Below are 23451 nucleotides of genomic sequence, written 5' to 3'. Positions count from 1 at the left end.
GTTTCACACATTGCTCCTGTGTAAACGTGTATTGCACATTCTCACCTAGAAGATGCCAAGGCATATGAACTCCTTTCCCCCAAACCAAGTTTTGATGTAACAACTGATGGACCCAGAATAATATGCAACTACAAAGGCAAGGCTTATGGTGTTGGCTATATAAGTAGCAGTATACTCTACTCCTACCACAAGCAACTGACATTTCAGAAATGCCCTAAAATGACTACTTTAATGAATTAAAGATGATTCAGTGTTCTGACCTACCTCCTCATGATGTAACCTGGCACAAATCTGATAAATGCTCAGAATATGGTTTTCAAGAGCCCTCACCATTCTCTGTGAGCATGAACTGGATGAAAATAACATCCAAGTTACCTGGATTCCCCTGAACAAGATTCAGTAACAAGCTAGAAAGCAGTCATGGCCTGACAAGCTCTGAGGATGATGTAACCTGGTTTGACTACCTCATGCATTCCTCCTAAACACATATTTTTCCAGTGACCCAGATGTACTGCAGTAGGAAACACGGTTAGCTCAAAGAGCTCACCAAATGAGGGCAACTGCTTCAGAACGAAGCAGGAAGATCAATGCTTATCTTTCCATTACAGGAAGCCTTTTTCAAACTTTACCACATGTTCTACACGTGACTTGTTTCCACACTGCTGTTTCAAAATCACTGGGCTGGGAAACAACCAAGGTAACCTAACCATCAGGAGCACCTCTGAAACACCTCTACAGAGAACAGAAAGGTCCAGAGAAGACTGCATCATGTAAACTACAGAAATCACACACAAGATGTCATTTAGTAATTCACTCCTCCCTACAGACATTGGGATTGAATGGATTATTAGCTTTCCTCAGCAGGTCAAATGTTTATGGGCATCCATGCTCTCCTGTGCTTGCTGCTAGGGTTATGACCAAGTACTCTTTAAAATGAAAAAGGGCAGAGAGGGAAGGGAGCCAGATCCTCAAGTACAGGATCAAGACATTTCATAATGATTTTGATTTTAGCAATGCAGCTCATGTACCTGCAATTCTCAGCTGACAAACACTGCTCTGAAATGAGCCAGAACAAAATAACCATGGCTTTGCCATTGAACCACTCTAACTCTCAAGAACTGAGAGGTCAGGCACCATTTCACTTTGGCTGAAAACACTTTATAGAAGTAGATACTAACACAGACTGTGACATAATAAAGACTAGGACACAAGAGCCAACATTCTAGCAACTTACTTTTTTTGTATCAGAAACTGGAGATAAAACAGGCCGCAAGCAAAACTATTCTAGCACATGAGCCTTACACATTACATAGCTGAAGACTGACAGCAGTTGAAAACATTACCCTACTGACATAGGAAAGGCTGCATGGAGGTCTCAAACTCCGCTTTTAAAACTCTTCTGTCCTTCAATCCATACAAGTAATCTGTTTTCAGGATCATCCAGTCCAGCTTAACTGTGTCCAATATAGAGCAACAGCTTTTGAATTTGAAGATTCACTCTTCTGGAATGTTCCTTGCAGGGAAAGTACAAATATTCATTCTCTATGATCCTCCCCTACCTCAACAAAAAACAAATTAATCCTGAATGGTTTCTACCAGGTTTTGTTAAATTTTTTTCTTCTATCACACTACATTTATAACACTACAATCAACATTTCCCAGTCACAGTCCAACTATTTCCCCTATTTACCACCAACACAATGATAGAAACAGGGAGTTCATACACGCCAAACACCAAGACAGAGCAAAAGCAAGAATCACAAAGCATAGTCTGAAAAATATGTCAGCATCTCGTAAGATGTCAGAAGTTCCCCTGAACAAGAATCTAAGGAAAATTTCTCCAAGCATCAAGTAACAGGATAAAAAGGTTAAGAAACTATTCTGGGTGTTCTTTCTTTTAGGGTGACTAAATGTACTGATCAGCATTTTTAAAAGAATGATCAACATGCTCATTTCAATTTTTTATGTCCTGAAAGATCAGTAACAGTGTGGTGGGGGTGATTCTGTTGTAGTTTGCAGGTAGTCTTTTTTTTTTTTTTTTTTTTTTTTTAAATCCCAGATCATTTAATTGAGCTAGTTTTCAAACAGACTCCATTTGATCAACTATATGAGCACAACTGAGAGGAGATGAACATCTCAGGAGTTTCTTAAACTAACTTTGCATTTGGAGATATAAATGTGGCACTCTGAAGAAACTTGCTTTACCTGCCTATTCAAGCTAAAAGCACACAGAAAAGAGATAAGAGCAACCTGGTCTAGTGGAAGATGTCCCTGCCCATGGCACGGGGGTTGGAACTAGATGATCCTTAAGGTCTCCTCCAACCCAAAACATTCTACGATTCTATGATGATAAACCTAAAATTAAGGAATATGCCTCCAGAATACAGTTCTTATTGAAATGATCCCAAGGTATCAGTACTCGGGCTATACGAAGTAAATAAGCCCATCATTTTACTCAAGGGGATGATGTTTTCTTTACCATATGACAGCACCTCATGGATGATGTTTCAGAGGCAGGTGCTACACACAGAGCTGTTACTGACAGGATGGCAGCTATGGAAGAGTTCTGTCAGAAAGTGCTGAAGGATTTAACCCGGAGTTGGAAAGCAAGACAACGGATTTTGGCATTTCACATGGATTATGCCTTCTTTCAGAGTGCATTATTTAAACACTTGAGAATGTCAGCATGAGGTAAGATATGCCCTTCACCCTGGCTTAGTCATCTAAATTTAGACAACATACAAGGTTCAAAGTTACACAGTTTTTTCCCCACATTCAAAAAAGAGGTTGTTTTCCTTTTTTGTAAAGCTACTACCAGCATATACTTCACACACCCTTATCAAGTACCATAAGAGACCCACCTTCCTTCTCTTATCTTGAAGGCTGACACAGTACGTTAAAGATACAAAGACTCTGGAACCTCTTTCAAAGACAAAGAGAGAGTAGGAAGGCTGCAAATTCTAACTATTGAATAGCCATGATACACTGGAAAAATGTGAAAATGCAAAAAATATTGTAGCTGATCTTATTTGTATGAAGGAATGGTGACATCCAGTGGCCACATACGTCTGTTTTTACTTGCAGCTTACAACCACATTTATTTCAAAACAGAGCAGTGGCTGCCACCAAAGTCAAGGAACCATAAGCCTAGTTGTATAGCTGCAGTTTCACACAGATAATTCCAGGGAGGTAAGAGCAGTTGAAGACTTAACTTCAGTGTTTGGAAAGGTTCAGAATGGACCTTTAAAGGCCATCTAGTCCAACCCCCTTGCAATGAGTAGGGACATCTTCAACTAGATCAGGTTGCTCAGAGACCCATCCAACCTGACCTGGAATGTTTCCAGGGATGGGGCATCCACCACCTCTCTGGGCAACCTGTGCCAGTATTTCTCCACCCTCAGTACGAAACATTTCTTCCTTAGATCTAGTCTAAATCTGCCCTCTTTTAGTTTAAAACCATTACCCTTTGTCCTGTTGCTACAGGCCCTGCTAAAAAGTCTGTCCCCATCTTTCTTATAAGCCCCCTTTAAGTACTGGAAGGCTGCAATAAGGTCTCCCCAGAGCCTTCTCTTCTCCAGGCTGAACAACCCCAGCTCTCTCAGCCTGTCCCCACAGTAGAGGGGTTCTATCCCTCTGATCATTTTTGGGGCCCTCCTCTGGACCCACTCCAACAGGTCCATGTCTCTCATGTGCTGAGGCCTCCGCAGGACTCCAGGTGAGGTCTCACCAGAGCGGAGCAGAGGGGCACAATCACCTCCCTTGACCTGCTGGCCACGCTGCTTTGGATGCAGCCCAGGCTACGGTTGGCCTTCTGGGCTGCGAGCATACATTGCCAGCTCGTGTCCAACTTTTCATCCACCAGGACCCCCAAGTCCTTCTCATCAGGGCTGCTCTCAATCCCTTCATCCCCCAGCCTGTACTGACACTAAGGTTTTCCCCGACCCCGGTGCAGGACCCTGCACTTGGCCATCCCCAAATCATCCCTGGAAACTCCACTCAGGCTGAGTATGCTTCATGTCCTTGCAGCTGCTACAGCACTCTGCTGAGGTGGTGGCCAAGCACACCCCACCTGCAGGTTGTTGCAGTTACCATTGTGGGAGGGAACACTGAGCTGAGAGCAAAGTGGGGTTTCTCTCATAAAGGTGATGACCACCATGCTGACAATGAAGCAGCATGCCAGAAGAAGTGGTTGTGAACATCAGTTGTGGGAAGAAAGTGGTAAGTCTGTTTGAAGAACCTGTTGTGACTGTGGCTGGAATAGCTAGGGGAGGAGGCGGTGGAAGAAGGAAAGATGGTGTGACTGGGGCAGAGGAATGAAGATGGAGAACTTCATTTTCTGTATCAACAAAGAATAGGAATGAGGATAGAGAGAAGGATTAAACCCTCAAGGATGCAGGGTCTAGGAGCAGCTGTTGGGCAAAAAACAAGGCAAAGGGGATAGAGGGACCTATCAATAGGACCCTGCACTTGGCCTTGTTGAACCTCATGAGGTTCATGTGGACCCATTCCTCGAGCTTGTCCAGGTCCCTGTGGATGGCATCCCATCCCTCAGGTGTGTCAGCTGCACCACTGAGCTTGATGTCATCTGCAAACTTGCTGAGGATGCGCTCAATCCCCACTATGTCATTGATGAAGATATTAAAGAGTACTGGTCCCAATATGGATGCCCGATGATACCACTCATCACCAATGTCCATCTGGACATTCAGCCGTTTACCACTACGCTCTGGATGTGACCAGATGTTGAGCAAAATATCTCCTCTCCTATTCCCTCACTGTTCATGACTGAATTTGAGAACTGATATCTGTCCCAAGACTTCTGTTCCTATACTTACTTGTCAAAACTTATCAAATTGTTCTGTAATGCTCATTACTCTTCCTACCTGCATCAGACTGTGTTGAACTGCTAACTGGGTCAGTTGTGATGGCAGCATAAGGGCAGAAGTCAAGCCTCCCAATATAATTTAGATTTAAGAACTATCCCAAGTCTTGATCAAGACAGTTGGTTTGCATTGTCTACCTTTGATCACTGAAAGAGTCTAGGTTCTTAGGTGACACACTAAGCCTTTCCCCTTCATTAAAAGAAGAAAAAAAGACATCTTCTGTCACACTCTTCCCCTCTAAAGAGAGACTATGGTAAAGAAAAAGGTCACTTGAACGGAATTGGGGAATCCCTGCCAATTCTTGTTTATTTTATGCCCTGTAAAGTCCTTAAGCTTTTAGCTGTACTTCCAAGGAAAAATACTTCTGTGAAGTTGGAAACAGCTGCCCAACATCTAAAAGGTGGGATTCATTTGTGATCTTTGACACAGGTGACCTGTGGATACTTGAACCACAGCTCCCAAGCACAGATTGTGCCATAAGCTGGCAATAACTGTTGGAAGATGAAAATTAATAGATGTTGGGATCACTGGGCTGTCCTGCATACCTTACCATGTAAGCAAAAAGCAGTGTCTTTGGAGATCCACTGTTTTCTTGCCTGTACGCTACCTTACAGACTGAGTGGGAATTTCTGAATCAGGATATATCCATGACAGCAAACTAGGTGAGATAATTACACAATAATGGTTCAAGCTATATGCCTCCTCAGGACAAGCAATACAAGCTGCTTTCCTAACAGCCATCCAACATGGGAATATGAAAGCAGTGGCTAGAGCTGGTAGAAGAATGAGCTGAGAACAGAAGAGTGACTAACCAGATGTACCGGAGGGTTCACTGGTCTGGAGAAAAATCATGGAGCTTCCCATTTCCATTGCACATGTCTGCCACATTGAGGATCCACCCACTGCTACGTATTCTGCTCTTGCAAAGCCCTACCACAGGCACACACTAAACTACTATTTCTATTAACACAACTTACTCAAAACCAGAGACTGCTCAGAACTACAACTAAGGAAATTCCCATCATGTTGCAAGCCCCAGTAGCAGTAACTGATAATCATTATCTGATGACTGGTGCCCTTTTTGAAATGAGCTTGGCAGGCCTCAGGCAAGACTACAGAGATACCAACATCACAAAACTCTTCATAATTGGCATTAATTGCTCCTTTGTTGACAGCACACCAGATCTGCCAAGGATTAAATGGATTGTAGTGACGGCACTTCAACACATTACTAGGCTGGTGCAAAACATTCACACAGGCTCTGTCAATTCGAAATTGGGCTCAAGGCTCTATTAATTGAACTTTCTGTGCAATAACTTTTTTTAAAAACAAGATCAGTTAAGAAACTAAATGGTTCAACTACAAGTACATCCATTTTAACAGGGAACAGAATGGATGGTCCTTACATGAGGACTCATCTGAACACTCCTGCAAGAAAAGGTGGTGATGTTTGTGCCTCTTTTGAAGGCATCCCTTTAACAGGGATGGAACCTGGAGAAACACCAACTGTTCAACAAAAACCAAACTCGCTAATGAGCCAGTTACTCCCTTCTTCCAAAATTCTTCATTGCAGTTTAATACACAGCACCTTGTAGATGCAGCTCAGCATGTATCTCCTGCACATTTATTTTAAACCTCAGTCTAAGTCTACAGGAATAAATTTCCATCCTGAGTCTGTGTGGACTTTTGGCTGCATGCCCTTAAGCTAAGGCTGAATAAGACTAGAAATCTATTAGAGCATGCAGAAGGGCCAGATCAGCCTCCAAAAAAGAGTCAGCATATTTTCTATTTGTAATGTCTCCATACTTCCATATATGCTCTGACTCCTCTGAATACCAAGCCACCTTAAAGAAGAAAAAAAAAAAATTACATAACCAGAGATGTAATTACTCAACAAAAAAAATGTATTTACTTTACTTTTCTGTGATTTGATGCAGGAACAAATTTCTCCAGCGACTTCTCTTCCTCTTTTGGGCACAGATACTGATCAATTGGACTATTAAACACTCAAAAACATCCACACAAGAAAACCCAACAGTTATAAAATATCACAAAGATAGATCTAAACTAGAAATGGGGGGAAAAAAAAGGGGGGGGGGGGAAGATTAGGAATTAATTTCAGGTTTTACATAGCTGAATAGTTTTACTCAGCAGCCACTGATTTAAGTCAGGTCATACTATAAAACACTGGGGAATACTCTCAGCAGAGGAGCCAGAGGTATTATATGGTATGTCCATGTCCAACTTCCCTTGGAGCACAGCTCCAAAGGTTCTCAGCAGAATTAGGCTAAAGAGGACAGGCAGCAAGACCATCTCACCCTGCTTCAGTAAATCAACATTTACATTTATATATCATGCTAAATGCAAGGCAGTCCCTGAAATTAAGGAAAAGCAGCAAAAATCAAACCAGAAATGTACGCCTTCCTAATACAGTCTCCTAGTGGCAAGCTGATAGGCAAACCAGGCATCTTGCTCAAGACCTTATTCTAAGGCAGAATACCAAATCTATCAAACACAGAGTTGGCTAGCCCTATAATCCTGCCCATCTTCTTCAAAGACTACCTAGAAAACCACAAATCACTGAAATACGGCACGGAAAAGACTTGTGACTACTGCCACCAAGAGAATCTTCGATACACAACTCAGCCCATTATTTGGTTGTTTTTCCTTCCCCTCTAGCTCATTTCATCAGTTATAATTACACGTTTTGAACTACTGAAAAGCACATTACAGCTACAAAAGTCAGTGCCCTGCTATCAGATATCTCATACAGCCTCAAGTAAAAAAAGAAGTCAGAATCTGCTTTGGCAAATTCATTAAGGAAGAGTCTTTTGAAAGAACTGCATTATCCAACAGGCCTGACAAACATTTGTAAACTTAGAACAAGAACGAACTGAGGAATAAGTTTATAGAAGCAACCTGAATGCCAAGCCTGTCAACTGTCATATTAATATATATTATGTGCTCTTTGAGCTCTCAAACTAGAAATTTTTAATCAAACGTGATCAATATGTAGTCAGTACTCAGAACAATTTTTAGAGAGAGAGAAAGATACTATATATATAAAGGTATAAACATATGTGTGTGCATGCATGTATGTGCATATATATACACACAGTCTTGTACAGGGTATACCTATATAAAGGCAATACAAATTCAAAGATGCGTAGACAAGAGAGAGTCACCCAGTCACAGAAAACAAGGGAGAAGAAATCATTCAAAGCCATGTTTGATAGAAGATTTCCATGCTGCTAAGGCTGGATTGCTTTTGGCAAAAGCAGGAAGGAAGTTTAAGCAAATGAGAGACATAGAAAGGAGAGTTCATCACAAGGAAAGAGAAGAGATTGGGAGCTCAAACACTTCAACCAGTTCCACAGCTCCTAGAAAAAGTGAACAGAGAGCTCCAAATCTCTACAAACTAGCTACAGCTTTGATGCAGCTAAGGAGTAGTCTTACTAGCAAGTGTTATTGAGAATTGTTTTTCAATTTGATGCTCTTTTCTGTTGGTTCCAGTTTTCTAATAAAGAATCAAACCCCCTGTTTTGCTAGAATAAAGCCAGTTTTAAGGTTGCCCAGTGCCTAAAAATGCCTAGCAATCAAAATCAACTAAAGTTGACTACTAGGCACATGGCTTTCAAAGAGTGCCAGTCTGACTGGATTTGGAGAAATCCTTTGAGGTACCTCTAAATTGAGACAGATTTAATCTTCTTGGATATTGGAGAAAAAAAAGTCTCTGGGCTTAGAGACACTGGTGTCAAGCACCAGGGAAGAAGGAAGAAGTCCAAGGAATGCTCCAGCTGGAACAAGCAGGTGGAGTGATCACGGCAGCATAAAAACCTTTATGCAAGAGAAGGTTTGATAAATAGGTATCAAAATTTAGTTCATTGGTGAACTATTTCATTAAAAGGATCAGCAGTGTAATAGTTACCTCTGAAATTTCTCCATCACTGCTAGACTTGGGTTAATTAACAGTCCACTGCCATTAATCTGTGTTTACGTTAAGTTCTTCATGAAGACAGACAACAATTGCAAGCCCTGCTCATCACTATGCTACTGCATTTTCCGCTATACATTCCTTGGATTTTTACATTACTCATCCCATTGGTCTCAACTTCAAAAATCACTAGAGCCCTGGGTACCTAGCATGTATCCACAACTGCTTCCTACATGTCCTTCCTCACTACCAGATGGGACCTTATTCTTTCCTCCCTTTTCTTCCACTCTCCAAAGAGCCAGTTTGATTATGAGGGTAATATGAAGAAAAAGATGTTATTGTTTCCCAAACTGACAAAAACATGAGAAGAAACATTATTTTGCCTTCCCAGAGTAGCTTCAGAATACCAATTTCCTCCTCTCTAGAGCTTTTCCCAGATAGCAGTCAACAACTCAGAGTTATCTTCTTCACATGCTGCCACCTACATGGAAATACTTGCAAGCCAATTACGTATCATTTTGCACTGAACTGCAGAGACCTTGCAAGCTGAACTGCAACGTTACGCTGCTGGTGTTGTGCTGGGTGCACCTTTGCACTAGGGACTGGTTCACACTTGTCCCATTTTGCAAAAGGGTAGCAGTGGAAATCGCAGAGGCACAGAGCAGAGGCATGGAGAGAGAAAAGCAGAAAGGAATTTTAAAGAAAATTTCTCAACTGAAGCATTAAGATTCACTGGTCATGTATAGACACTGCATTTTTAAGAACAAAACTATCATTGCCAAGAATCAGCCAGCTGGAGCTGAAACAGCAAAGTGGAAAATCCAGTCTTAAACTCAACATCAAGTTAAAGATTTCCAAAAGAGTTTTTATTCAAGTTACTGTTAACAAAGGCTCCTGGAACAGTGTTCTGAGAAGTTTTAACACTTGCACTGTTTGCAGAAGGTTTTCGAAAGCCATTAGATAAGGTGGTAGTTTTCTGCTCCTCTCATGAAATTCTACTTCACTCTAGCCAAGTTACAAGCTGGTTAAAAAAAGCAAACAAAAACAACCCCAAAAATCAAGCCCTCTACAGTATTTCCCTTCTTATACTCATGCTGCTCGAGGAATTTCTGGTTGTATGCTAAATGAGCACAACACAGTTTTAAAAAACTACACTGTACTACCAAGAAAACAGCTACAACCATTTAACACTGGAAATGCTTGCTATCACCATGCAAGGGGAAAGAAGGAAGGGGAAGGGCTCATAAAAAAAAAAATTAAGTCGTATTTCTCCTTGATTGCTGCAGAGTGGTTTTGCAAGCTTTCCACAGGCACAGGCAAGGCATGGGGCCAGTTCTCCCCCAAGCACCTCTCAGAGAGGTAACAGGGCTCCTCCAATTACCCCTCTGTGCACTGAACAAGACTGCAGTAACCTGCCACTCACAACTTATCCTGGAGATGTCAGCTCCTTCCCTAGCTCCAAAGACCATGAAGTGGGTGGGTTGCCTCTCCCATTCTGTTGACCCACTTCGTGGCAACAGCAGTTAACAGCCATCCAGTAGCTGTCAGCTCTCATATAGAGTCCTTTACAGCATTGTGGACATGTGTACTAGCATCTGAAGACTGCTTTAAAAAAGGAAAATTTCTATCATCTATATAAATTATTTATATTAATTATTTGTATAATTTCTATAAATATTCATAACTATACATAAAAAGATCAGAGGAAGTTCAGGAGATCATCTAGCCCATTTCTTCACTGCTTACATTAACTTCCATAGGGGCCAGAAAGACTTTTCCCCCCCCGCCCCCCAACCACTTCATGGATAACCCTGCTTTAAGCATGAGGTTGGACCAGATGCCTTCTTGAGATCCATTTCATCCTGAATTCTCCTAGGATTCCTAAAATGCTGATATATACATAAGGAAGCTGTTATAGCCACATTAAAAGAAAACATTGTAACCACTTTCTAAAAAAAACAAAGAACTTTTATACCTAGACTGAAAGAAAACATAAATGGCAGTGTATACTTCTTGAAACTTATTAAATCCAGCTATTCTGGAGCATAAACATTCTAACAAAGAGAATTAAAGTGATTCTAAAAAATGCTACAATCATATGATCATACATTATTCTTTCCTCTGGGCTTTGAAACTCAGACCGTAAGTGGAACAGACGCACAAGGTAGGGAGACAGAAGCATACAGAGACTGAGTCTGGGAAAAGTCACAGAATTGTAGAATGGTTTGGGTTGGAATGTTACCTTTTAAGGTCATCTAGTCCAATCCCCCTGCCATGGGCAGGGACACATTCCACTAGACCAGGTTGCTCAAAGCCCCATCCAACCTGACCTTGAACACTTCCAGGGATGGGGCATCCACAACTTCTCTGGGCAACCTGAGAAGGTGCCTCACCACCTTCATAGCGAAGAACTTCTTCCTTCTATCTAATCTAAATCTACCCTTTTTCAGTTTAAAGAGGGTTTACCCTATTTTTACCTTACAAGGATCTTACCCCTTGTCCTATCGCTACACCTCCTGATAAAGAGACCCTCCCCATCTTTCCTGCACCCCCCTTCAGGTACTGGAAGGCTGCTATAAGGTCTCCCTGGAGCTTCCTCTTCTCCAGGCTGAACAATCCCAACTCTCTCAACTTGTCTTCATAAGAGAGGTACTCCAGCCTTCTGATCATCTTCATGGACCTCTTTTGCACTCGCTCCAACAGGTCCATGTCCAAGTCACAGAAGGCTTTAACTCTAGAGTGCTTAACACTAAATCCTAGAAAACATATCTGCACATATGGAAAGGTAGTGCTAGAACGTGCAAATGAAGCCTGGCTGTGCTCCACTAAATTAAAAAAGAGGCAGTGCATATCCAAATCTGTTACACTATTGTTGTGCTATACTAGTAACACTACTCCTCATGGACCACACAGTTCCATACTGAAAAAATCTGCTCCAACATGATCTGTTGGGCACCACTGTAGCATTTCCTCAATGTTATCACATCTACTATCTTCACACTCCTATCTCTAGAAATTCAAACAGTTCAGTTATATCCCAGATGGTTACCAAGAGGCATTGCCTCTTTTTCTGTTCTTACCTTCTCTCCACTAGAGTAGAAGAAATAACGCAATCGGACGATGTTACAATGATCCAACTTTCTCATAATCTGGAGCTCTCGGTTCTGAAACAAAAGAGAAAAGCAAACAATTAGGAAAACTCTGTTCTCCCAAAGTTAGAGTACTTTAATGAACACCTTAATATACAGATACAGGAGATGACAAAACTAAGAAACCAAAGAACAACTGAAGTTGGAAAGAGGCAACAGCTTTCACGTGTTTATTTGTCTTCCTTCCAATTACTTTATCACCAAGAATATTGACATCTTTGAGTACATTTTGCCCTCTAAAATAAAGGTCCACAGATGCATCACAAAATACAAGAATTGCCCACTTACATTACCAAATTTTCAATGGTAAAAGGCAAGAAGACATTAACTTTCCATTTTTATTTTCTGATCTTACAATAATACAACATATCAGCCAGAATGATTGGAAGCCTATGCCCCGAATACTGTAAAAAAAAAAAAAAAAAACCCACAAAATAATGTAAAAGCAAACATAACATTTCCACCTACACACCTGCCCTCCTCCACACTGCAAAACAGGTTTGTGATGGAAGATAATTTCCTATACCACTCTTTTTGCAATACCAACAAAAAGCACCTGAAATTCAGTAGGCAGCTCAGTTCCCACTTTTGTTCAACCATGTTTAACCAGGTTTAAACAGACAGAATAACAGTGTTATTTTCCCATTTTATGTCAACCTGAAAGAGCTGTTAAAATAAAATCAGTTCATTACATGCATAATAAACTGGGGACTTTACTGCAATACCCATTGTGACTGAGCCCTAAACAAATGAGAGATCTTATAGCCTAACAGGTAAAAATGAGTGAAATGTTGAATTGAAAGTGTCAATAAATCAAGCAAGTAAAATTAGCACAGCTATGTTTGTTATACTTCATTTCACAACTGTTGCTACAATATTCCTTTCTCCTACGGCCACATTTACACATCACTCTTTTTTTCCTTCCTCAATTACTATACAATCTGCAGCTTCAAAAATAAAAGGTACTCCAATTTTTACTTAGATCGCAGGGTTGTTAATCATGCATTCTAACCAGGAATGCACGATTAACTAGGACTAATGTACTAGACTAATACATTGGGCCTACTAGCATCATTAACTCTGGCCAACTTCAAGAATATTTGGGAAGAAAATTCTTTAGCCACCACGCATTTTCCTACCTAAATGCACAAAGCTAACACCTACTTTGTGTGGTGCTGCTGTCAAAATAAGCATTTCATATTCTATGTATCAGAGGGTCACATACAGTGCCTGTCACTACGATTAAAGCTTAAGGAACTCCGCAAGAACCACTCAGGGCTTCTAATGTGACGTAGCTACGAACTCCGCTTTTAATTCCTCTAAGCCATGCAGTTTTTTAAAAAAAAAAAAAAAAAAAAAAAAGTGGTGTTAGATAGGAAGCAGTTTCATTAATCCTATCATCCCTGCCACCCGCTGACTGAAAAAATACTTCAGTATTAGCCAGCTCTTTACAAACACGAGTGACATCTCACACAATTATAGGTTGGCAATTATCCAGCTAGTATTTAAGAAGAAACCAAGCCCTTCCCGCAGCCTGCCCAGCTTCTGAACAGATTAAAGCCTAAGTCCGTTAGGTGCACAGCAAGATAGGCCTATTCTATCCTGACGGGTAAAAAGTGAAAGTAAAAGAAAGCAGGGATAGACCTTTGAGGCTTTCCTGAAATACCATGGGGAGAATTTGTGAGAGAGGAATACAGGCTTCATCACATAGTCTTATCAACATGCCTCGCATCTCACAGAGAAAAGGGTTCTCCTGATAGGAACACGAGCTCTAATATTGTCCACTTATTCATTTTTTATTAAATGCTATCAAAAAGAAGTCAATTTTGAGAGTCATGGCTGAGGTTCCTGTGACACATGGCACAGTTCAGACTTCAGACCAACAGAAAGACCTCATCTTCTCGTCTTGTCCAAACCACACGCCACCGCTGGCTCAGTGGTGTCTCTCCGGACCTTATGACCTGGGGCAGATTTCAAATAGGGAGCTGAAGTAGGGATGGCTCTAGATCTCATCGGTCACTGAAACACCAATTATGACAAGAGGTTAATTTCTTCAGTTGGCTTTTACAGAGCTTAATACTGTTACTACAGGACTGAGCAAGTTCTAGCACCTCAACCAAATTCCACGAGCAGTTCATAGCACAGTGTCAGCCAAGTAATTTCTTCCCTTTCTCCCACTGGCTGTTAAGATGGGAATAATACCTTTTATCTCATGGAATTACTGGAAGAAACATGAATTCACTAAGCCTGAATGTGCAAATACTATTTTGGCAATATCTCTACTAGCTCCTTAAAATACCCATATATAGACTGTAAGTCAGGTTATCACTTCATGCTCTTTAGATAGTACGTATATGCTGATCGGATACACTGGGAAAAAAATCAGTAGTTATTCTAATGCTAGTCTAAAGTTATATTTATACTCTGGTACCTCATCCCAGCACAAGCACAGTCTGTGTGTACTTCGATGCCTTCCACTGTGATCCATCTCCTTCGTCTCTCATCCTGAGCATCTGCTGCAGCTGCACAAACAGTGCTTCAAGAGGTGCTAATATCAGGGATAACTCATAAACCAGTTACACAGTAACCTATATCTCACATCCTATGACTAGACAGAAGGAAACAAATTTAAACTGTCATCTCAGTCAAATAGTCACCTCAGCCATCTTAAAACCAAGCTGACTTCTAGTCACCACTCCCTGGTGGAGTGAAAACTAGAAATACTCGAACAGTTACAAAGCTCGAACTGGATGTGGCAGGGGAACAGCTATTGATGTTCCTGTAACAGACTGATGCTTTAAAGAAGTCCTTTTTTTCCTCAGACGAATAGTTCAAATAGTCTCATTTTACCATGTATTTCCCTACATACATCTTAAATACCAGCCTTTTCACATTAAAATGTGGGCTATTAATTACCAGTGCACAAATGCACTGGGAGGGTGCAGACAAGGACAACAACCAACATTGCTAAAGGTTTCCCACTTATAAAGTGAACAGTGACAGATGTCCTACACTGAGTACAAGAGAAAACACATCTAAATATAATGCAAACTAAAACCGTTTCAAAACATGCTGATGAGAAAGGCTGACAGTGCATGATCAAAATACAGGGTGGATGAAAATATGAAGCTCACCCTCATCCTTAATTCATTGTTTTTGTCTTCCAAGAGACATGGATGTAAAGTCAAAGACTCAAAGAGGAAGTTATTCATCTTTCCCCTTCTCAAGAAGAAAAGGATTTAGTTTTCTTACTGAATGAGAGTACCAAGCCTGGTAAGCGCTGAAGAAAGCAACACCCTTCAGCGCCAGCCCCACCACAAGAGAGGACCCAGCAGACTTCTGTTCATACTAAAACACAGATCTCCTGCAGCACATGTTCCTTGGAGAACCCGCAAACCAAGAGGACTATGAAGAGACTACCCAGCAGATTTCTGTTGCAGTTTTTCTTTACCTATAAGACATTTCTTTATCTAGAAGGCAAGGGGCTGCTGACACACAACCCCACAAGACTGCTTTACAAGCAGTGCATTTGAGTCCTTCACTAATTACTGAAGCAAACCCAATGTAACAAAACCCTGTTCATCACTTCTGAAGACAACCTTCCTTGCCCAGACTGCCTGTATCTGTTCATTATATTGAAAAAATCTGGTTGCTCATCGAGGTTAAAGATTTGGTTAAAATTACAAAGACAACATCAGATTTACAACTTCAAAACAGCCAATAAAGCTCATGCATGAAAACTCATGCCTCCTCTCCAAACTTACAACCCCAATTCCTCATAACTGTGCTAGTGCAAGCACAATCATTTCTCCCTCACTATTGTAATCTGCTATTACAGACTGGGATAATCATCACCCACACACACACTCCCTTCCCTCCCCATCCAGAGATTTCTAGAGCTGTGCCAGTTTGCCTTCATCACCCCTAACCTGGATCTTGGTCCCTCCCTCCCCCCTTACAACAGGGGATAAAATGACTGGATCAGAGACCATTCCTTATGGACTTGCAACTTCTTGAACTGGACCAGAGTAAATGAAGGTGGAAGGTCTCGTACAGCTCATGTCAGCATGACATTATCAATATATACCAAATGAAGTATAGAAGTACCACCTCGATCCAGTTCAGAAGAGAATTCCTCAGAGCTTCTTTAGCTAAAAGGTGTGCTGGGTTTTGATTTTTTTCCCCCTCCTTCCAAAAGGCCTATTTAAAGTCTCAACAAGGTTCTTTGAGGATTGTGTTCAAAGCAGATGAAACAGGAGAAATTAGAAATTTGTATTTTTGCCTTGTGTCACACCAAGGACATGACCTGGTTCCTGTGGACGGGTAAGATTACACACGTCTTGTCCTTTTAAGAGAGGATATCTTTTTTATGGAAAGGCAGGGATAAACTACTAACCTATTTCAACAAGCAACTTCAGCAACGGTCTTCTTGCTTAAAACCAGAAAGGCCAGCAACTGAAGATAATTCTCATTTTTACACTTTTTGAACTTATTTTTATTTTTCTCGGGCTAGTAACTTCAAATGCTGAAGCTCAGTATCTTGCCTTTTTCTATCAGGTTGGAAAAACAGAAAATGGAGGGTAATTGTCACATCAAATCTGGCATTATAGGTAGACAGAAGCAGCACAGGTAGACCCAACCTTCCTCCTCTCACACATTATGTTTACAGTTTCCTCCTTTCTCCTGCTTCCATCATAATTTTCTCCATTCATACCACATTTCTTATTCTTCAGTAAAGGTTTTCCCACAATGAAGAGCCAGAGCAGGGAGCCATGGGCAAAGCTGGCGAAGAAACTAGTTTCCAGTGGGAGGCATGAAGGCAGTGATGAAGCAGCAGGGCCTTTTTTTCTTCCCTGCTTCCTTCCACTTGAACAGCCTGAGTCACCTCCACTCACCTTCACCTGCTGCACTGCTGAGCTTGTTCAGAGAACAGGCTCAGGCTGAGACCCTGAGAGATTTAAAGCATTTTCACACAGCAGGAAGAAGAGTCTTTACCCTGACCATCTCCCACCACAACGAAAAGGCTTGACTCCAAGCACAGGGCAGCAGGCACATGCTGACAAAGGTCTTTCAACGTGATCCTAGCCAGCTACGCTCAATGCCTTGCTGAGACAGTGCTGGCACAACATTCAAATCATACTTCCTAGGCTCAGCTTTGAAAACATACCGAGACAAAACACTCCAGACCACAGAGGAAGCCATCATACTCGCCATAAGCTGCCTGTGATACACAAATAGCACCTGACAGGTTAGCAAGGGGTAGTGGGATCACCAAGATCAGCATATTTTCAATAATATCATTACTAAAGCTCCAACCCTAGTATGTCTGGTTTCTCCTAAGCTTTGTGGGACAGACTGCAAGATAAAAGCTGTAACATGTCTTCTCTAAAAATTCCTGAAGCTGCCTGACCCATTCCTCCAAAGCTGCATTTCAAACACCATCAACCACAAGGTTACTTTTAACTGTCTTGCTGTCAGCAAAAGTATTACAGAAATTATTCTACAGCTCACAGAACTAACTGCCTTTCACAGATATATGATAATTAAGCCATTTTACAGAATAAAGGATAATTCCTACCTTATTCTGTATTTACCCCAAACTATCACCGAAATAAAATCAGTGCTTGGAGGAAAAGAGAAATGCAAAAGCAGCTTAAGTACAGAGACCTGGGCTGGGAATCTGCCCATGCCAGTCATCAACAGCTAGCCACCCATGAAAAGCCCATTTTGTAGGAAAGCAATTTCAAGCAGAGATAAATGTCAACAGGGATCAGAGTCTTCCCCATTTACATTTGAGGCACAGATTAAGACAAAGCCCCAGTCTCCCTCTCCTGCCAGTCACGGTATATTTCCAACATCAGCAGATCTACGTTGAGAATGTCTCCATTTTTAGCACACCTGTTAGTCTCAAACTCAATACCATCATGACCTTTAATCCAGAAATACAGGATGATATAAACAAATTAATATTGTTTATTAAATATCTGTATCTATAACATACCAAGAGCTGTAATGCCACAACCACCACCACCCAGTTAGTGCTGGTCCATCAACAACTGTTAAATACTTGCAGCTGAGCAGGCCTAACACATAGGTCAGAAAGTCCAGATGATATGTCCTCCTCCAACGTCTACCTATATGTAACACATGCACGTGCACAGAGCAGCTTTGAGGGTTAGCATTTGTAAAATGCTAACTTGCAAAACTTGGCTTCTACCATCCAAAGAGTCCTAGAGACATAGATACAATACTAATTAATATATTGTTAACATTCAGGGCTTCCCTAAGGGGAGGAAAAAAAAGAAATCTGTGATAGCCATCAACAGTTTACAGTACAAATATAAAATTACTGCTTTAAATACTCGTACCCCCCAGCCCCTTCCTTGCACCTCTTCCTGCCTGCCACTGACAGGAATCCCAACCCTTGTTGGGATTGGATTTGGAAAGCCCAAATGCTAAGTGCCGATACAGTGTGAGAATAATGAGTTCACATGCACCATGCCACGCAAGTGGGATGAGTGGAGGAAGATGACAGAGGGTCCAAGATACGGAATACTTGTGCATACATTTCTGTGTAACCTGGTGAATTGCAGTTGCATCATGCTCTGTTTTACTAAATAACCAAAAGGAATGCAAAGGCTCCAAACCTAGCTTCATTTTGCTACAAAGTTCCACAACACTGCCAAACTTTCCACTATTTGTCCTCATGTAAAAGCCTGATAAATAAGATCCTGAAGCAACAAATGATGGAGACAATGCAGCAGGTCTGAAATGCTGCTCTGAGAACACCCAGAAAGAGTCAGAGGTGCAAAATGTCTGCGTCAGCTGTATTCTAGCCAAAATTTATTACTGAGCACAGCGACCTTCAGCCCTGGCACGGGTACAGATCAGGGCAAAAAGCATCGGCTCTGAACACAGCAGCAGGCAGGACTTGCCTGAGGCAGCCAGTAGGCAGCGCATGCTGGGCTGCAGCTGGGGCCAGGCCAGGGCAAGCCAAAGGCACAGGTGTCAGGCAAGCATAGGTAGGGCCACTAGTGCACTCCCAACCTGCAAACTCATGATTTATTACAGCCTGACTGAAATTAAAGAGCAGACATGGGCAGCAAGAGGAAAAAAAGTGCTTGAAACTAAACCTCTAGAATAATGAGTGAAGAGTCACACAGCCACCACAAGTGTGAGCTAGACTTTATTAACCCCTTAAAAACTAGATATGTTTGAACACCAACCATGCAATAATGAGCCAGCTGACAGAAAGGCATACTGGATGAAATTCTGAGATACCAACATGCACCTTGTTTCCACCCTGTTAATGCTTTTTATTGCATTACTGTCCCAAATAAACTCAAGCATTACACCCCTTATCGCAAAGGGACCACATGCTTTGAACGTCTCAACTCTTCCCCTAGGCAGTCAGCAATGGCAAGTGCCATATTATGTCATTTTCAGCCTGCTCTTGCCAATGCAGGACAGTCCCCAAGCAGAAAACTTGAGCTTCATACAGCTATTACACATAGTTTCCTATAACTCGAGACAGAAATGGCTTATTTGTGTTCCTAAGAGAACATACAGCAAGCCACAACCTCTTGGGAGAACAGAAGAAAAATTCTGACTCTTCATTTCCTCCCTGTATCTCAGCAGTTAATTGAAGGGTGGAAGCCAAATTCTTTGTTAGCTCGTCACTGCCTCTTTGAATGGAAGTGGAGTTTGAGAGCCTCTCAGAGACTTAATACCACCTCTAAATTCCTGCCAGCTCAGGAAGCTCGAGAATAAACTTGGAACACAAGTTGATTTCCAGCATCATGTCACTTCTAGACCACAACCTGACATTCACTTAATCATTTTCAAGTGGTTGTTTCAAATATTGTGACCTGATGAACAGCTCAGTTCTACATTTCAGTTCTACAGCATCTACTGCACTCTGCCAGCAGCAAGTCCAGATGCAGCAGGAATTACAGTATACCCAAGATAAGTTAAAAAAACAGAACCAGGTCTGAAACTCAGAGAGGTAGTTGAAGTCCATATCATTGAAATAAAGTGTGGAAGGAGAATAATTGAAAGGAACAGTATTTGCTAAATGTCAGCCCATGGTTTTCAAATATAATAGCCATTCTTTTTCAGAGGTAGCACAGAGGATTTGTGTTGAACAACTCTTACAGTAAAAATCATTTTCCTTTCATAGCAACAGTAGGGGGATTTTTCCTCGTTTTTTGATTTTTAACTCTTCAAGAAGGAACAAGAAAGTAAGTATAAGCATGCCTATAACATCAGTCCTCAGGGAGTCTGCAACATCCACAGAAACTTACACCTGCAATCACAACCGGAACAGGTTGCAATTAATCTATTAATCAAGTAAGTTCCAATCTCCCACAGGCATAAGACATTTGCTGGGTTGCTAATCACTATGTTATTAAACATTAATGAAATGCTTTATTACTCTTGGCCTTCTCTTCTTACATATGATGCAGCAGATGTTTCACACTGACAGATTTCAAAGGACTTGCAAACCAAAAATAACTTCTTGCCCTCCACAAAAAAAAAATATTTATTTAGGGAACAGAACAGGTAAGTGCTGCCTCCAATGTTTATTTTTCCTTTGTCTCAGGACTATTGCTATGTGCCATGAAAATGTCTGATACTAGAAGTCATTAGGGGGCTTTAATTTCAATCCAAATGAAAATTTCTGAGTCCCTAAGACCTTAGAGGAAGCATCCAAATTAGGAGGACACAAGAAAAGGAAATGACAGGTGAAGACTGAGCACGGAGCAAAGGGGGAGTGGAACTAGCAACTGGAATCAGGTACCGGCAGATGATTATTTGCCGAGCAGAATTAAATCTTTCAGAAGTCTTAATAATAAGCTCCCAGATGACCAAGGTTTTAAAAGGTTAAGCATTCCCCACTGAATTCGGAGGGATACTGGGCAGCTCCTCCTCTGGGGGTGGGGGAATGGGAGAAGAAACTGGCTCAACTCCAGCAGTGAAGTTAAAATAGGGACTTACACTCCTTACCTTATGCATGTATACAATGAGCCCTTCTCCCCAAATTCCTGGCAGGTTCCCACCCCCGGTTTGCTAAGGTTGTCAGGAGCAAGTATCAGCATTTATTAGTTACTGCTATAATTTAAAACCACCACATGTGAAGATCAGATCTGAGATATGCCTAAGGTAATAAATACCATACCAAATTTCAGATGATAGCCACCCATGTGTAAGAATGTTTCAACACTTGTTCTTCATACTTTTCTATATAAAAACAATTCAAGCTTCCCTGGATACACATCTTTGTATTAAAAGGCAGCAACACATTCTTCTGGTAGTTGCAAAATAATTTCACTGGTTGACCTTTGCAAGATACAAGAAATCTATCATACATTTGAAAGGGAAAGCCAACTATATCAAAGTACAAATCCACTATAAGCTACTAGGAGAGTTAGTGTTCGAATTTGATAGGTTATCAGATTTCTCAATTGAGGTTTTTTTCCTAAGTCAGCACAGACACTTTTCAAACACTGTCCCATTTTTCAAGAAATAATTTCCTTAGGCTAAAGAGTGTCACAGCACTGAAACGAAAATATTAGAACATCTTCACATTCACTTCTAGCCTAAATTGCCCCAAAAGAAAGAGCACAGAGAAGATTATTAAGGTTTAGTAACTATTTGCATAGCAAGGCATGTTTTTAATGACAGATTCTGAAAGCAGAACCACAGCACTATGGTTAGATTCACCACTTAGTCACACTAAAAAGTAATAGGGAACCCCAAAAGAAAGGAGCAGAGAGAAATGATTTCATATGTCAGGCGAGCACCATGAATTTTAAGTGGCACACGTTAACCACATTTCGGAAGACTACACCACCACCTCATGGGCTTCCAAGCTCAGAGTTTCCCAAGGGCCAGGTCCAGCTGGACCAACACTGCACAGGGGCAACCTAACACTGTGAAGCTCTGCCCTTCCCCAAATATCTGCAAAGATCTAGGAATGTTATCAACTCAGTTGCTCCCTTTTCTGACTGGGATGAGACAGCTCTGAATTTAAGCCTACCCCAGGGTAAGTGTCACAACCAGTGTCTTAGGAATATGTTGCAATGAGAGTCAGCCTCCAGGCCCTAATTCATGAACAGCAGTAGCTTAAAACTTGCAGGGCAGAGGTACCCCTCCACACCCAGCTGCCCACCCCACCCTTCTCCCAGGTGCTGCTGTCCCTGCAGCTAGGACAGCTGGGTGGCTCATCAGACACCATCTGATTCACCAGCCTGCCACTCAAAGCACAAATCTTACCAGCAATCGAGTTCAACACATACACTTGGTTGCAAACCATGTTGAGTCAAGAGCGGATCCACAGCCGCTTTGAAGTTTTTGCTGCAGGAGCAGCGAGTGTGATAGCCATCCCATCTGCCACCACCTCCAAGTCCTCTCTCTTCAGCTCTTCCAAGCATCCACTGTCAGATACATGGGCACATCTACAGAGTTGATGCTAGATCAGCAGGTTTTCAAAAAAGCAAAAACAAAAAACTGAAGTTATAGCTGGGAACTTGTGCAGTAGTGACACTGCCACTGTGTAAGAGAGGGGTAGCTTCAGGAACATCCTGGCTTCCACCTTGCTTCCAGAATAAAATGAGAACTTGCACATAACCCTGTAGCAAGTAAACAGAAGGAGAACTGGTGAAACAAAGGGACTAAGGGAATAAAGAAACTCGGTCATACCAATCATCTTGGCACCACACCACCCAATAGTTTGACAGCAGCCATTATCACATGCTTCCAAGGAAGGCTCAAAAAAAAAAAAAAAAAGAAAAGCTTAGTTCCTAGTTATCTGGGACCCTAAAACCTGACAACATGGAAGTTTTTTAACCTCTCTTACTGAACCTGTAAACAATTTTCAAAAATGCATTTATAAAACTTAAGAGACTCAACAGCTTCGTGACGTTGTGTGCACGGCAATCGTAAGTCATGTTGGAAACAGTTTCCTATGTCACCTGCCACCTTTTCAATGGACTACACATTTTTTTGTTTAACCTACAGTACTAGATGAGATTCTCATAAGGTAACTTCATTAAAACATCAACTGTTATTAGTAGCGCAAGTTGCAAAACTCTCACTGACCTTGCCATATACTTTCAGCTACAAGATCTTGTTTTCCATAGTTTATGGAGGTCTCCCACTGCATACATCACACAGAACAGACATGCTGTGGGGATGAACTAGAGTTGAGTAATGAAAAGGAGATCTCATTTTAGGACCCTTGCATCACTTGTTACAAAAGGGAAAAGCTCCGAGTCAGATAAGGTGAGGAACTCCAGAAACAGCAAGAATGGTCTTATCTCAGTCATAGCACTTTATAATGCTGTGTTGTCAAAAATTAACTTGCATCTACCATTGGTATATAGAGTAATCTACATTAACATGTTTATCCATGTTAATGTAGATGCAGTTACGTTAAAGCAGTTACATCTGTTTTACTCTGTCCAGCTCAGTATTATGAAGTATT

General features: G+C 41.4%; 1 protein-coding gene across 2 annotated transcripts in view; it reads right to left on the bottom strand.

Annotated features, from left to right (window-relative positions):
- The window catches only part of GSK3B (glycogen synthase kinase 3 beta), a 153439-nt gene that overhangs the window by 54029 nt on the left and 75959 nt on the right, over positions 1–23451 (bottom strand). For both annotated transcript variants that reach the window (XM_082015588.1, XM_082015589.1), the window contains exon 3: positions 11898–11981. In XM_082015588.1, coding sequence (XP_081871714.1) covers positions 11898–11981 — 84 coding nt within the window. The remainder of the gene's footprint in view (positions 1–11897; positions 11982–23451) is intronic.

This window comes from Phaethon aethereus, assembly GCF_964289735.1.
Source record: "Phaethon aethereus genome assembly, chromosome: 1".
Taxonomy (NCBI): domain Eukaryota; kingdom Metazoa; phylum Chordata; class Aves; order Phaethontiformes; family Phaethontidae; genus Phaethon; species Phaethon aethereus.
This window is presented reverse-complemented; position numbering and strand designations above follow the sequence as displayed.